Here is a 13,678-nt window from a genome sequence, read left to right as displayed (position 1 = left end):
AAGAAAAAATTTTACCGAGCATAATAAATTTAAATCTTATATAATAAACTAAAATGTAATATGAAACCTATATCTTTATTGATTGCAATAAAATCAATCCCACTAATATAGATATAACAAACATTAGCACTCCATAAAATAATTCTTCTGAAAGAATTCAATTCCATTCTATAAAAAGAATTTAATTCAAATGAATTTATAAGAAAATTTATGTATTTGGAATACATTTTAAAATGTTAAAATTTACTTGAATTTTATTGTTTGAAATAATTGACAAATGAAATGAATGAGTTATTCAATCAACATGAATTTTAACAAATAAATAAATATGAGTTGTTTGAAAAAAAAATTATTATTTTAATCCAAATGACCCGTAAATTGTATATTAATGTGAAAATTTTTTATAAATAATATAAATTTAATGAGCAATTTAAATCTATCTATGACTCAAAATGATTAATTTCATTCAAAAAATATGAGATAAAGTCAAAATAAACTCAACTAGTTTGAAAACTCTACATATTTTATTTAAAAATGCTTTTCATGTAACTACTCATACTAGACCTAGTAAATATGTATGGTCAGACTATTTTGAGTTACGAATCATTTTGATTCTACCTTAATCTAACCAGAAATCACACTTTGACAACTTAGCATACAACTTTTTTTCTCTCAGGGTTTGCAGAACAATCCTCAAATGCTCATCATGTTCTTCCCTGGTCTTGGAATACACCAAAATATCATCAATAAAGACCACTACGAACCGATCTAGGTATGGATGGAAGATACGGTTCATAAGGTCTATGAATGCTGCTGGTGCATTTGTTAGGCCAAAGGGCATCACCGGGAACTCATAATGCCCATACTAAGTCCTGAATGCAGTCTTTGGCACATCTGCATCCTTCACCCTCAGCTGATGATACCCTGACCTGAGATCAATTTTGGAAAATACTGCTGCTTCTTTCAACTGATCAAACAGATCATCAATTCTAGGCAACGGATACTTATTCTTCACAGTTACTTTATTCAACTGTCGGTAATCGATGCATAACCTCAAAGTCCCATCCTTCTTTTTCACAAACAGCATTGGAGCTCCCCATGGTGACACACTGGGGTGTATGAACCCCTTATCCAGCAACTCATGTAACTGGATTTTCAGTTCCTTCAATTCTGTAGGTGCCATCCTATAAGGAGCAATAGAGATTGGTGCTGTACTCAGAAGTATCTCAATAGCAAATTCGACTTCCCTTTCTAGTGGCAAGCCAGGTAATTCTTCAGGGAACACATCTGGGAAGTCTCTTACTATGGGTATGTCACACAGATCTGGCTTAGTCTGCCTAGTATCCACCACATGTGCTAGGTAAGCTTCACAGCCTTTTCTCATCAGTTTTCTTACAACTGTGGCTGAGATGACACTGGACAAGAAATCTGTCCTTTCTCCCACAACTGTGATCTCATTACCCTCAGGAGTTTTTAAAGAAATCCTATTCAGTTTACAATCAACCATTGCTTGATGACGTGACAACCAGTCCATTCCCAAAATCACGTCAAACTCATGGAAAGGCAACTCAATCAGTTCTGCCAAGAATTCATACCCCTGAATCCTTAACGGGCAACCCTTATACACCTTGTTCACCACTATACTATGGCCCAATGGATTAGTGACCAGGATGTCTTGGTCACTCTCCCCTACTAATATCCCCCTTTCTACGGGTAGGTTGATGTAGATGTATGAATGAGTGGATCCTGGATCCACCAATGTATGCAGATGTATTGTAGAGGAGAACGCACTCGATGACGCCCGGCATCTTGTTCCTCCTGAGCTCTTATGGCATAGGCTCTGGCAGGTGCTTTACCCTCAGGCCTCTCTGCTGGCTCAGATGCAGGTCTCTGTGATGGTCCCACTGCCTCAGATTTGCCAGATTTCCTATCCCTTTGTGGTGCAGGAGCAGGTCTGTCTGCTTGTGTTGGAACAAAGAGCGCTTCGTGTGAACAGTTCCTTAATCGATGCTCGTGGATCCACACCTTAGCAGCACTGCTACTCTCAACACTTCCCTTATGCCACTTCAGGCAATGTGGACATGTAGAAGATGCTGGGGCTGGTCCCCTGAACCCCGTCTCTAGAGAGCTGCCCACTGATGGTGTGGACTGACCTCTCCTAGGGGTGAACTGTGGCCTGGGCCCCTGAGACTGACCTTGATCTTGAGGTTGACCTGAACTCTGTGCAGGCGGACCTTTGAACTTCTTCCCAGGTGCAGGAGATGAGCTAGACTGACCCGGGCCCCTCTTCTGCTATCTCTCCCTTCTAGTCTGCTCACTTATTCTAACATTTTCAACTTTTATTGCAGCTTCCGCTAACTTGGTGAAGTCTGTGATTCCTAAGGCAGTAATCATGATCTTTATGTTGTCATTTAATCCCTTTTCAAATCTCTTACACCTCTCGGCTTCATTAGGGACTATCTCCCTTCCATAATGGCTCAGTCTGATAAATTCCTTTTCATACTCTGCCACTGTCAACTGTCTCTGCCTCAGGTTAATGAACTCTCTTCTTCTCTCTTCTAAGTATACACTACCCACATACTTCTTCTTGAATTCTGAGAGGAAGAAGTCCCAAGTTATTAGTTCTGGCTGCACTTCACTAGACACTGTATCCCATCATTGATAAGCATCATCTTGCAGCAGAGATATAGCAGCTTCTAGATTTTGCTCTAGAGTGCAATGGAGTTGTTTTAAAACCCTTCTTATTCTGTTCAGCCAGTTTTCGGCTGCAACAGAATTATCTTCTCTCTTGCCAAAGAAATCCACTGCTCCAATTTTCTTACTCTTTCCAGATGTGATTTCTGCTGTGGAGGTGGTGGTGGTGGTGGCATTACTGACCATTTGTCTAAAAACTCGGCCATTTGTTGGAACATGGCCTGTGGAGGCCGAAAGGTGCTCACTGGAGTCGGGAGCAGTTCTCCCCTACCCTAGTCTCACTGCAGGTGAAGCATGACTCTCCACTTCCTCCTCAACTGCCCTCTGAGATGTGGGGTTCATATCCTATTCAAAATAACAAAGACAAACAGATTTGCATTAGTGTCACCTCGACTCTTACAAATGCAATGCATGGTATGGACTCGATCTAGACCCAGAAACTCCTAAACCGTGCTTTGATACCACTAAATGTGACACCCCTTACCCGTATACAGTGCAGCCAAGTAAGATATACCACACAGTGTACCGGAACACCATATTTTATTTTATTCATTTTTATCCTTCCTTATTTATTTTTATCATAGTTATGAAGTACAATTGGTGAGGTATAATTTATTTAAGTCATTTATGGAAAACATTAATTTATTTGAGGTTTCACAAATTTTATAAAAAATCCGGCAGAGTACCGGCTAAAAACAGAGAAAACAATTCTTCGGAACCTGTGAAAAACACTTCCACTATGTTTTCAATCAATCCCAAATTCCATTTTATCAACAAAGTCTCAATCTTTTTCAACAATATTTTCATTTCTCATTCATTCATTTCACATGATATTCATATACAAGTCATCAATAAATACTGAATTTTTCACTCATAAACACAATTTTTACTATTTACATTAATACCAAAATACATTACATAAGTCTTAATTACACATGAGAAAATAAAAGTTAATTACAAAATACCAAAATGAAACCTAGTGTCCTACCAATGCACTGAAGAAGGTGAGGTGACACGGACACTATGTAAAGCTGCTGATGGTCTCACCCAGTCTGTGGTCTACTGGGCTCTCTATCGGTCTCTCCAGAACCTACGCGTGGCAAAAAGCAATGCGCTAAGCAATAATACTTAGTGGGGCCAATAATAGATAAAAAGAAATAACAGAAAATAAATATGCAGTGAATGTATTGATGTCTTATGCAGACAAATTTTCGATAATTATTTATAGTCTTATTGATTTTGTACTTGTTATGTTCATTATTTCATTAAATTTATCCACTTTCATTTTTTTGGTTGCCCAAGTAACCTATACTAGATGACTGGATTGGATAAATGGGTAAACTGACACTGAGTATCAAGTACCTCGGGCCGTCACACTATCGGTCACATATGTATCTCCCGGTGTGCAACAGAACAGCTAATAAGCTGTAATAAACATTAGGCATAAGGCCAAGTATCATCACAATGTCAGAATGGCTAAAAGCCATGAAATCACAGAATAGCATAATGCCATGTGCAGTACTGCTAACTGAACCCTATTGGCATGCCAACCTATCCAAACCAATCTTGCTAGGTGTACTAGGGCATATTACACTTTTAAAATTTTCAATTCTTGAAATTTAAGTTTAGGTATTACTATTCATTTCATTAGTCAACTAAAATGTTGACTTTTGCATAGACAATAGGTACATTGGTTGTAATACTCCCAACATACCACATTTTGCATTCCAAAGTTGTTGGTATTGGTTGCCAATACCATTTCTAAGCTTAGTGTTAGTTATTCATAATTTTCAGATTTCAAGCATTATGTCTACTGTTCTATTGGTCATTTGTACAGTAGGAATTTAATAAAGTTGTCTTCATGAAAGTTGTTTCTTATTGTGTCTAGTTACATTTCTTTTTTCGAATCACTCCACTTGGAGTTTTGTAGCTCAAGTTATGGCCTAAAAACCATAACTGGCCAGATTGCAAACTTCCAGAATTTTCTGGACATCACCAAATCTACAGTATTTTGTGCATTGATTGTAGGTTAATTTTTGAACATGTTTTGATCAAAATTTGGGTTTGGTTTCTTCATGAAAGTTGTAGATCTATATGTCAACTTTCTGCTGGTAAAATTTCAGGTCAATTGGACCTTTCTACACTGAGTTATGACCAAATGAACAAATATTGTTCATTTGGTCATTTTACCCAGGCAGAATGCAAGTCACTCGGATTAGGGCAATTTTTTTTCAACTTGGTTTGGTTTTCTGGGCAGGGTTTCTTCATCAAAGTTGTGCCATTATGTGTCTAGTTTTATGTCCAATTGGCCTTGTACTAATTGAACCTCTACAACTCCATTTATAGCTGCCCAAACCTGCTGGACTCACACCCAGTCCTGCAAGTCACCAAGGGTAGCATACCAAATCTCAAATACCAAGCCACAACTCTCTTCATTTCCTCATCATACATAGCCAAATGGTCACTAATTGACCATTTAAACTTTCATTCACCAACACATGAACAAAATCCAAGTTTTGTGCCTTAAACCCTAACTCCAACAACTAAAATTTTCATACACATACAATCCATGGTTTACAACACCAACATCATGTTCAATGGCAGCCATACACAAAATTTTTAGAAGAAATTGGCACTAACCTTGACTTAGGCACTTTCCAAGGCTTCAAAACTTCACTTTTTTCCTTTCTTTTTGCTGTCCAAAGCTTGCTTTAGGTGTGAGGATGAGTTTTTGTGAAGGGAGGCTAGGGTTTTGAGGTGGTTTAGAGGGTGAACCCAAAGCTTGGTGAAGCTTTAATGGTGGAAGAGGAAGAGAGGTGTTGGTTCGGCCAAAGGGAAGAGATAAAGAAATCTGATTGTTTTTCTTTAATTTCTGCCCATTTACTCATTTTAAATGAGTTATTGCCAAGTGTCACAATTTGATTGGGTGGGAGGATTTTAATGACATCATAATGCTGTCAAAATTCTAATTTCTTTCATTTTCTTTCCTTTTCTTTTCTACTCATTTTCAATTTAATTTTTAGCAATATTTATTCACATTTTATGTCATAATAATTATTTACTTAACTAGACAAGTCGGCCAAAAATCACCTCTGAAGGCGAAATGACCAAAAGGCCCTCCGTTTGGCTTAACAGACCAAAATTGTCTGTACAGATTGAAAAATTTTTCTAAGCCTTTTTTTGGCATTCTAATGCTATAGAACTCTCAATGACTCTTCTCTGGAGTCCCAAAAATTATTTTATGAATTTTCTCCCTGGTCTAGGGCTCCTAGTTGCGAGAACCGCAACTTCCCACTGGGTTACCTATCGCTAGGGCACCGGCTCATTTAACTTGGTTGTATTTTATTTCTAAAATTTTTCCTAAATTTTTCTTAGTAATATTTGAGTTAATTATGGTTCCTCACTTTAGTTTAAATATTTTTGTAGATGTTCAGACCCACACTGGTCACCGGAACAGTAGAATGTACGAAGTTGCTACAGGGAAGGTGTTACACTTATCTTGTGCTGGTAGTTCATGGATTACCCATTGGTGTCAAAAGAGAAAAAGATAATTACATATGGATTACCCATGGATTACCCATTGGTAGTTCATTGTATAATTACTTATATCTAGCTACAGTAGTTAGATATGACAGGAGTGAGTCACAAAATCAATTGTCTAGTTAAGTATATCATTTAAGTAAACCAGATTTATCTTTACAATTTTATATATTTCTATAAAATGTCTAATGACTTTCGCAGTAAGGTGAAAAGCTTAAATGTGATAATTTAGACTATATTAATGTATTTCAGTTGTAGAATTTTTAAAGGGTGTTGATTGAAATTTTGAAATTTATTTATGTAATTCATGATTGAACATGTTAGAAAATTTGTTTATTGCATAGTTAAATCTCCCTTTCTCATTTGCAATTTTTGATGCAAAGAGAAATTTTTATTTAGGTTTTGTTGCAAGAGGAAGAGTTGAAGAAAGAGATTTTTTTGTAAATTTTAACAAAGATTGTGTCGGATTTTAAAACATTTTATTAATTTCAATAACAAAAAGAATTCGATTTGAAAAATTATATATATTCAAAGTAAATATAAAAAATAATAAAAATTCAGAGAGAATGTAATCGATTAAATTATAGAAATTCATTAAGTAGATGCATGCCATTTTGAGGAGCAAAAGCCAACTTGTTAAATTGGCAAGAAACTTTGACACAATTTTTTTTTTTATACAATTTGCTTCAGTTGAGATTCGATCTCATAGGGACAACTTCAATACTACTATATAATTTATTTTTGTCAAATTTTCTTATAAAAAAATTTGCTTGATAATTATAAGCGAATGAAAAACAAATATACTTTTTTGAAGATTATGAAGCATTCTTATTTTTCCAGTGATCAGAGAGTTGTAGAGTTCTTTGTCATTGCAATACTCATCTACCTTATCGCGGCAAAATACGCATATCGATGCATTTGAGGAACACAAGGTCATAATGCCAATTAATGTTTGTGGTTGCCCTGTTTTTCTATGGAATAGCATTGGCTATTGAATCCATATTCAAAGCTCGTTACCAAACAACCTTCTTCCTTGCCACCATTGTACTTGTGTTGATCTTCTGGGTTTAGGACCTGCATGTTTAAATGGAACTCATATCAACATCTTTACCATTTGCTACTCCAAGCATTTGATGAGTTGATCTTCTAGGCTTAGGCCCAGTATTGTTGTCAAAGCTAAAGCCTTGGCACTTGGTAGCATGTGGGGCAAAGTTTAAAATTTTAATTTAAATTAGTTTCTTTTTTATCCATTCATTTTTTTTAACTCGTGTGTTTTTATTATTTTTAAATAAATTTTTTAAAAATAATGATTTGAATTTAAAAAATAATAATTATTTATTTAAATATGTTATTTTTCATATGCAACACAAGTGGTTCTACAGTTTATAAATAATAAATATACAAATAGAGCTTCATTTTGAAATTTTGAAAAAAAATTAATTAGTAAAAAATTAAAAGCTTTAGTCATTATAAAGTATAATTTAATTATTATAATTTTGCAAATATATATGTAAAAAATAAGAAAGAGAATGCTATAAACATTAAAAATGCTATAAATATTTTCTTTAGAATGCTATAATATTTTTTAATAATTTCTTTATATTATCTTATAAGTAAAATTATAAATTTAAAATTAAAATTCATTTTAATTTGTATTTGTGGACCAATTGTAAGAGTAAAAAATATTAAAAACTTGCTAACACTAATCTTAAATGATAAAACTTCAATGTAACATGAAATCTATATGTTTATTAATACTAAAAAAAATAATTCCAACTAATATATTCTTATGATAGAATTCAATTTTACTTTATTAAAAGAATTCAAATTAAATGAATTCATAAGAAAATTTATATATTTCAAATATCTATTAAAATGATAAAATTCATTTGAATTTTATTGTTTGAAACAATTGATAAGTGAACTGAATGCACTCATTGATGTGGCCCAACCGCAAGTGCACGGGTCGTACAAGTAATATAGAAAAGATATCGTTCCCACAAGGAGTTGTATTAATGATTGAATTTTTGATATAAAAAGTTGACTAAATTGAACTATTTTTGAAATTAAAGCAATAAATTGATGGGTATTGGAGTATGAAATCTATATGTGCAAAATTAATAATCTAATCAACTATGTAATGATTTAACTAAATTTGCATCAAATTGAAACAAGCAAATTCAAATATGGCAAGATTTAAAATGGCAAGTAATTAAATTCGATTAGAAATTAACAATGATAAAAAAGGCGATTCTGGAGTTCGGGATTTCATATTCAAGCTATTTTGGGAATTTAAATTGGTTATCCAATCTTGTGAAACTTATGGGTTTTAAGGAGATTAATTCTTAAATCCTTTGAATACCCTTTCGAGTGAGACAAAGCGTGCCTTAATCAATCTAATCCTACTTTCGTGGAGTTAGAGTTAATCAAGACCCATTAAGTTCCTTAATTAATCTGTAAATCCTCTTAATCCTTAGTCTATTTCTAGATCTAAGTTAATTAAGTCTAATTTCTTGATTATCTATCACAAGGCCTTCTCCTTTCGGTGCCTCAACCATGGATTAAGAACATCACTTAATGGGATCCTACATTAAGCATGTCATTAAGCACACAAGAAATGAATAAAACTCATTAAGACCACAAAATATGGATTACCCAATCAAAATCCACAAAATATCTCAAATATTACATCCCTTACTCCAGAATCAAATAAAACTACTTACTACCCATAATATTTACAAGATATTCTAAGTTAATATGGAAATAAAACTTTAATCTAAGCTAAGAAACAATAAGTCCAACACTAGAAAGGTAGGAAAAATGTAAGAAAAGAAAGAAATCTCCAAATCTGGTTGGAAATGGTATGGGAGATGATTGTGACTCTTCAGCTGCTGCCCTCTTCTTTCCTTTCCTTCTTTTCTTTTCTCCTCCCCTTTCTAAAATGGGATATGGGGCTATATATAACTTTTTCTGACATGGAGCCCTAAAATGGTGTGTTTGAGGTGAGATTTTCTGAGGGAATCTTCTGCTAGCTCATTAATGAAGTCTTTATGGGACTGCATAAGTCATGCAGTCCCTTATGCAGTTTTCGACTGGTTTCTGGCTCTCTTATGCGAAACTGCATGACTAAGTACATAAGTTATGCACAATTCCGTGAGATTGCATAAGGGAGGCGTGAATCTGCATAAGCTATGCACTCTCCTTATGCACAATTCGGCAGGTATTAGAACAGTGTTTCTTCTCCTTATGCAGATCTGCATAACTTATGCAGCAAGTTATGCGCAATTTGGTCAATGCATATTTCAACTTTGAAACTTGTTTTTGACATCTTTGGCTGTAGAAATCACTCCTCAATGGCAAAATTTCTTTTTAGTCCTTCAAAAACACCATTTTTCCTACAAAACAAAGTAAAAATTACAAATTAATCCAAAATTGACAATTATGAAAAACTAACTAAATAACTAATGAAATTAGCTAAAAGTGACTAATAATCAAATAAAATGGCTATGAAATTAAACCTAAATGATTATGCAAAATGTATGCATCAAATACCCCCAAACTCAAGCTTTTGCTTGTCCTTAAGCAAACTTTAAAATGTGATGCAAATTTTTTTTTTTTTTTGGGTGCCTTATCCAAAGAGCTATGAAAATCACCTATTAAAGTAATTTAACACACCTTAAGCCATACCAGCAATCCATATACCCATCCTTCAAAATGCAAAGAATCTAATGCTTATCCGAGCTTTCACCGCTTAGCCATCAAGTCAATTATCATTCAAAATTCCAAAACCAACCAATCAAAAGAGAAAGTCATGCTCAAAAGGAATTCTAGGACAATCAATAGTCAAAGTGTCTCTATATAGAATGATGGAATTAAATGAATGAATGGATAATTTTCCAATCCCATAGGCAAATTCCCTACTCCTATCTCCACTAATGTAGCAAGTACTATCAAGAGATCAAAGGTCTTTTTAGGGATGTAATGGGGCTATGGGGTTCAAAATAAGGCTAAAAAGAAAAAGGGGTAAAAAGGATTCAAAGCATGAGAATATTTTTAATTTTGAAACATAAGGTACACTTCTTATTTTATTATATTTTTTTTTCTCTTTTTCTCTTTTTTTTTTTTTTATATATATGGAGGGGAGAAATACGCAATGAGAATTGTCAAGTGCTAGCATATTTTGCAAAACATATAAAAATGGAGGGACGTTTTGATACTTTAAACTTGTATCTTGCATTTTCTTTTGATGATTGTCCCTAAAATTGCCACCCCCAAACTCATTTCTTTTAATACTTTGGGTGGATTTCTTTCAATTTGAATGACAATAATGAAAAGCACATATACTAGCACTTTTACAAGATGACAAGCATTTCTTCTCCCTTTTATTGTATATATTTTTTCTTTTCTTTTCTTTTCTTTTTTTTTTATGTACCTAATATTATAAATAATTATTCTCATGAAAAGGGTTGGAATGTTTGGTTCATTGGCTAGGAAGCAATAAGGGTTTTAAGAAAAATTAGGAATAAAAAGGCTCAAAGGGGTTTGCAAGGGTCAATTTTAATTAGGAAAAGGGCCAAAGATTTAAAATGAGAAGGTTTAAATCAAAGAATGCCTAATCATCTCCCTTTTCAAGTACAAGCTAGTATTTCGCCTTGAAAGATTTAGAAAATTTGTTCTAGGATTGGTGAGACATCATTTGACTACCTTATATCCAATAACTCCCTCTAAACACTCCAATCTCTAAAGGACTAGTTGGGTGGCTTTTTGGCTAAGAAGATATAGGCAAGGGATAGACACTTCAAAACTTTGCACCTCTTAGAAAACTTTCAATCCACAAACCCAACTAAAGGTAAGTCAAATCACTCTCATAGGCAACTTTTCAATACTCAAGGAATTTGGCAAAAGATTTTAATGCATGATGCATGATTCTTAAAAATGAGCAATGCATTAACTAAATGGAAGAAATCTATTTGTGTGCAATGTGTATAATTTCTAAGTGATGTATAATGTGTGTGTAAATGTGTTATGTATATGTATGTATGGATGTATATGTAAAATATTTACAGTATATGTAAAATATTTACAGTATATGTAAATGGAATGGGGTGAGATGTTCCTATACTCAAAATGTGAAAAATGTAACAAAAGTAGCAAAAATCAAAATGCACAACCCCAAACTCAAAATTGGACATTGTCCTCAATGTCTCAAGCAGGGCATTATCAAAACTCAAAGCAAATAGTAATTACCAGGAATTGTGAAATTTAAGAGCAAAAAGAAAAAGTTACCTGGTATAGAGCAGATGAGAATTCAAGAGATAATGGGGATGCATAAGAAGCTACACAGGTTATGTAGAATAAAATGCTGTCCAGAACAAGTGCATAAGGAGGGTGCATAAGCTGTGCAGTTCTGCATGAGTGGCATAAAGGACTGCACAGGCTATGCAGAATATTTGCATAAGGGGATTCACAACCTGTGCAGTTCTGCATGAGTGGCATAAAGGACTACACAGGCTATGCAGAATATTTGCATAAGGGGATTCACAATCTGTGCAGTATATTCAAAAGCTGCTGCATGATGATATAGCAAGGAAAAATATGCAAACACCAGTAGAAGCATGCAAATATATACAGTGTGTGGACAAGTATGCACAAAAGGGCAGTAAAGGCAATGAAAATCAATGAAAAACTAATGTAATAGCCATCCAATAGAACTTCAAGAAAAACAGAATTCAAAACAAACTAAAATTGTTTCAACATATCTACAAAGAAAAACTCCTACAAGTTTGAACAAAAGTAAAACAGAAACTAATCTAATTCTATTGTTTTGCCCTTGTCCAAAGATGCTGCTAAGGGACTGGTTGGAGCTGGCTGCTGTCGAAGTGATGGTTCTGGAGGAGGTGATGGAGGTGGAGGTGGCATTCCCAGAAAAACCATGAGCTGCTTCATCATCTCCTTTAATTCTTTCTGCTTATCTCTGGTTTCCATGACAAAATCAAAGAGTTGATCATGACGATCCTTGAGGGTATCAAGACCAGATTCAAGCTTTCTATCCACAAAATATATATCATCACTAAGCCTTTCAAGATAGGTGAATAAGGCTTTAGTGTTGAAGGGAGGAGGTGCTGTGGATGAAGAGGGTCCAGCTGCAGAAGGTGTAGGCTGTGCAGAATCTGCTGGGATGTCCTGTGCAGACTGAGTGGGTGGTGTAGGTTCAGTAGAATGCTGTTGGACTGGTGGGACAGAATGTGCCTCTGGTTGTGCAGTGGTTTCTGTGTCTGCTGCTGGTTGTGCAGTGTCAGAAGGTGGCAAACTGAATCCAGTTTTGGATAGGTGTGTAGCATCAAAATATAGAGTGTCTGAAAGTGCTGGTAGAGGATGCTCTTTCGGATTAAAACCAAAATGCTTGGCTATAACAGTTATGAACCCACCCATGACTATATCACCTATGGATTTAGTGGCAATATGTAACACATGCTCACAAAAGAAGTAACTAGGGGAAAATTTTGACTTTGTGAAAAGCACACCATAGTATGAACAATTCAGATTTGCCAACAGCACCAGAACTAGTCCCTCTGCCCAAGATAGTGCTAGCAATAAGCCTATGGATAAATCTAAGTGCAGGGTCTAGTATTTGAGAGGTTTTGGATCTGCCAGCAGAAAAAGTCTGAGGTTGGTTTGTGATAATCCTCCAAAACTGAGCAGCATTCCAAACACCTTTGTTTGCTACCTCTACCCCTGTATATGGTAACCTAAATAGTCCATCAATTGCAAACCCAAAAATGCTATGAAATTGGTCTAATGACAGCTCTCTATTTTGCCCCAAACACCTAAATTTCATAGTTGGCTTGTAATCTATCTCATGCAACTTCAGGGTAGCAGAAAATGAGGAAATAAATTCCAAAACTAAAGCTGGATAAACTATTTCTTGCTTATGCACAAATTCCATCCAACCTAAACCATCAAGGTATGCAACCACATTATCAAATAAACCAACTGATTGGAGGGCATTTGCAGAAATGTACCTAGTGGGTTGCACCCTCCTTTCCTTAAGTCTCTTAAAGGCTGCCTTGTGAGCTGCATCAGGAAGGGGCCAAGGTAGTTTTGATACTTGTGATGCTGCTGACATTTGCTTTTTACTGGAAGAGGGTGATTTGGCCTGCGGGGTAGAGGTAGAAACGCCAGTCTCATGTCGTGTGGAGGTTGAAGTTTTGGGGTTTTTGGGTGGAGGCTCTGATAGTGGAGTGGTGGGTGGTTCTTTACGTTTTGTGAGAGGAGGTGCAGAAGCCATGGGTCGGGTGGATTTCGACCTAATTTTTCTCTTATAAGTGGCTGTGGGAGGTGGTGGAGGGGTTTCTTGTGGAGGGGAATCAGGGTTAGGAGGCCGTATTGCCAAGGGCGAGACTTGGAGAGGGGAGGTTTGAGGGGAATGAGGAGGCGATTCCAT

General features: G+C 35.3%; 1 protein-coding gene across 1 annotated transcript; it reads right to left on the bottom strand.

Moving 5' to 3' along the window:
- Window positions 1–7,179: 7,179 nt before the first annotated feature.
- LOC110672270 (proline-rich receptor-like protein kinase PERK10) lies at window positions 7,180–13,678 on the bottom strand. Its single transcript, XM_058132943.1, has 3 exons — window positions 13,257–13,678; window positions 12,358–12,544; window positions 7,180–7,308 (listed from the first exon to the last, which is right to left on the bottom strand). The coding sequence occupies exons 1-3, from the start codon at window positions 13,676–13,678 to the stop codon at window positions 7,180–7,182; spliced, it is 738 nt and encodes a 245-aa protein (XP_057988926.1).

Source organism: Hevea brasiliensis, chromosome 13 (assembly GCF_030052815.1).
Source record: "Hevea brasiliensis isolate MT/VB/25A 57/8 chromosome 13, ASM3005281v1, whole genome shotgun sequence".
Taxonomy (NCBI): Eukaryota; Viridiplantae; Streptophyta; class Magnoliopsida; order Malpighiales; family Euphorbiaceae; genus Hevea; species Hevea brasiliensis.
This window is presented reverse-complemented; position numbering and strand designations above follow the sequence as displayed.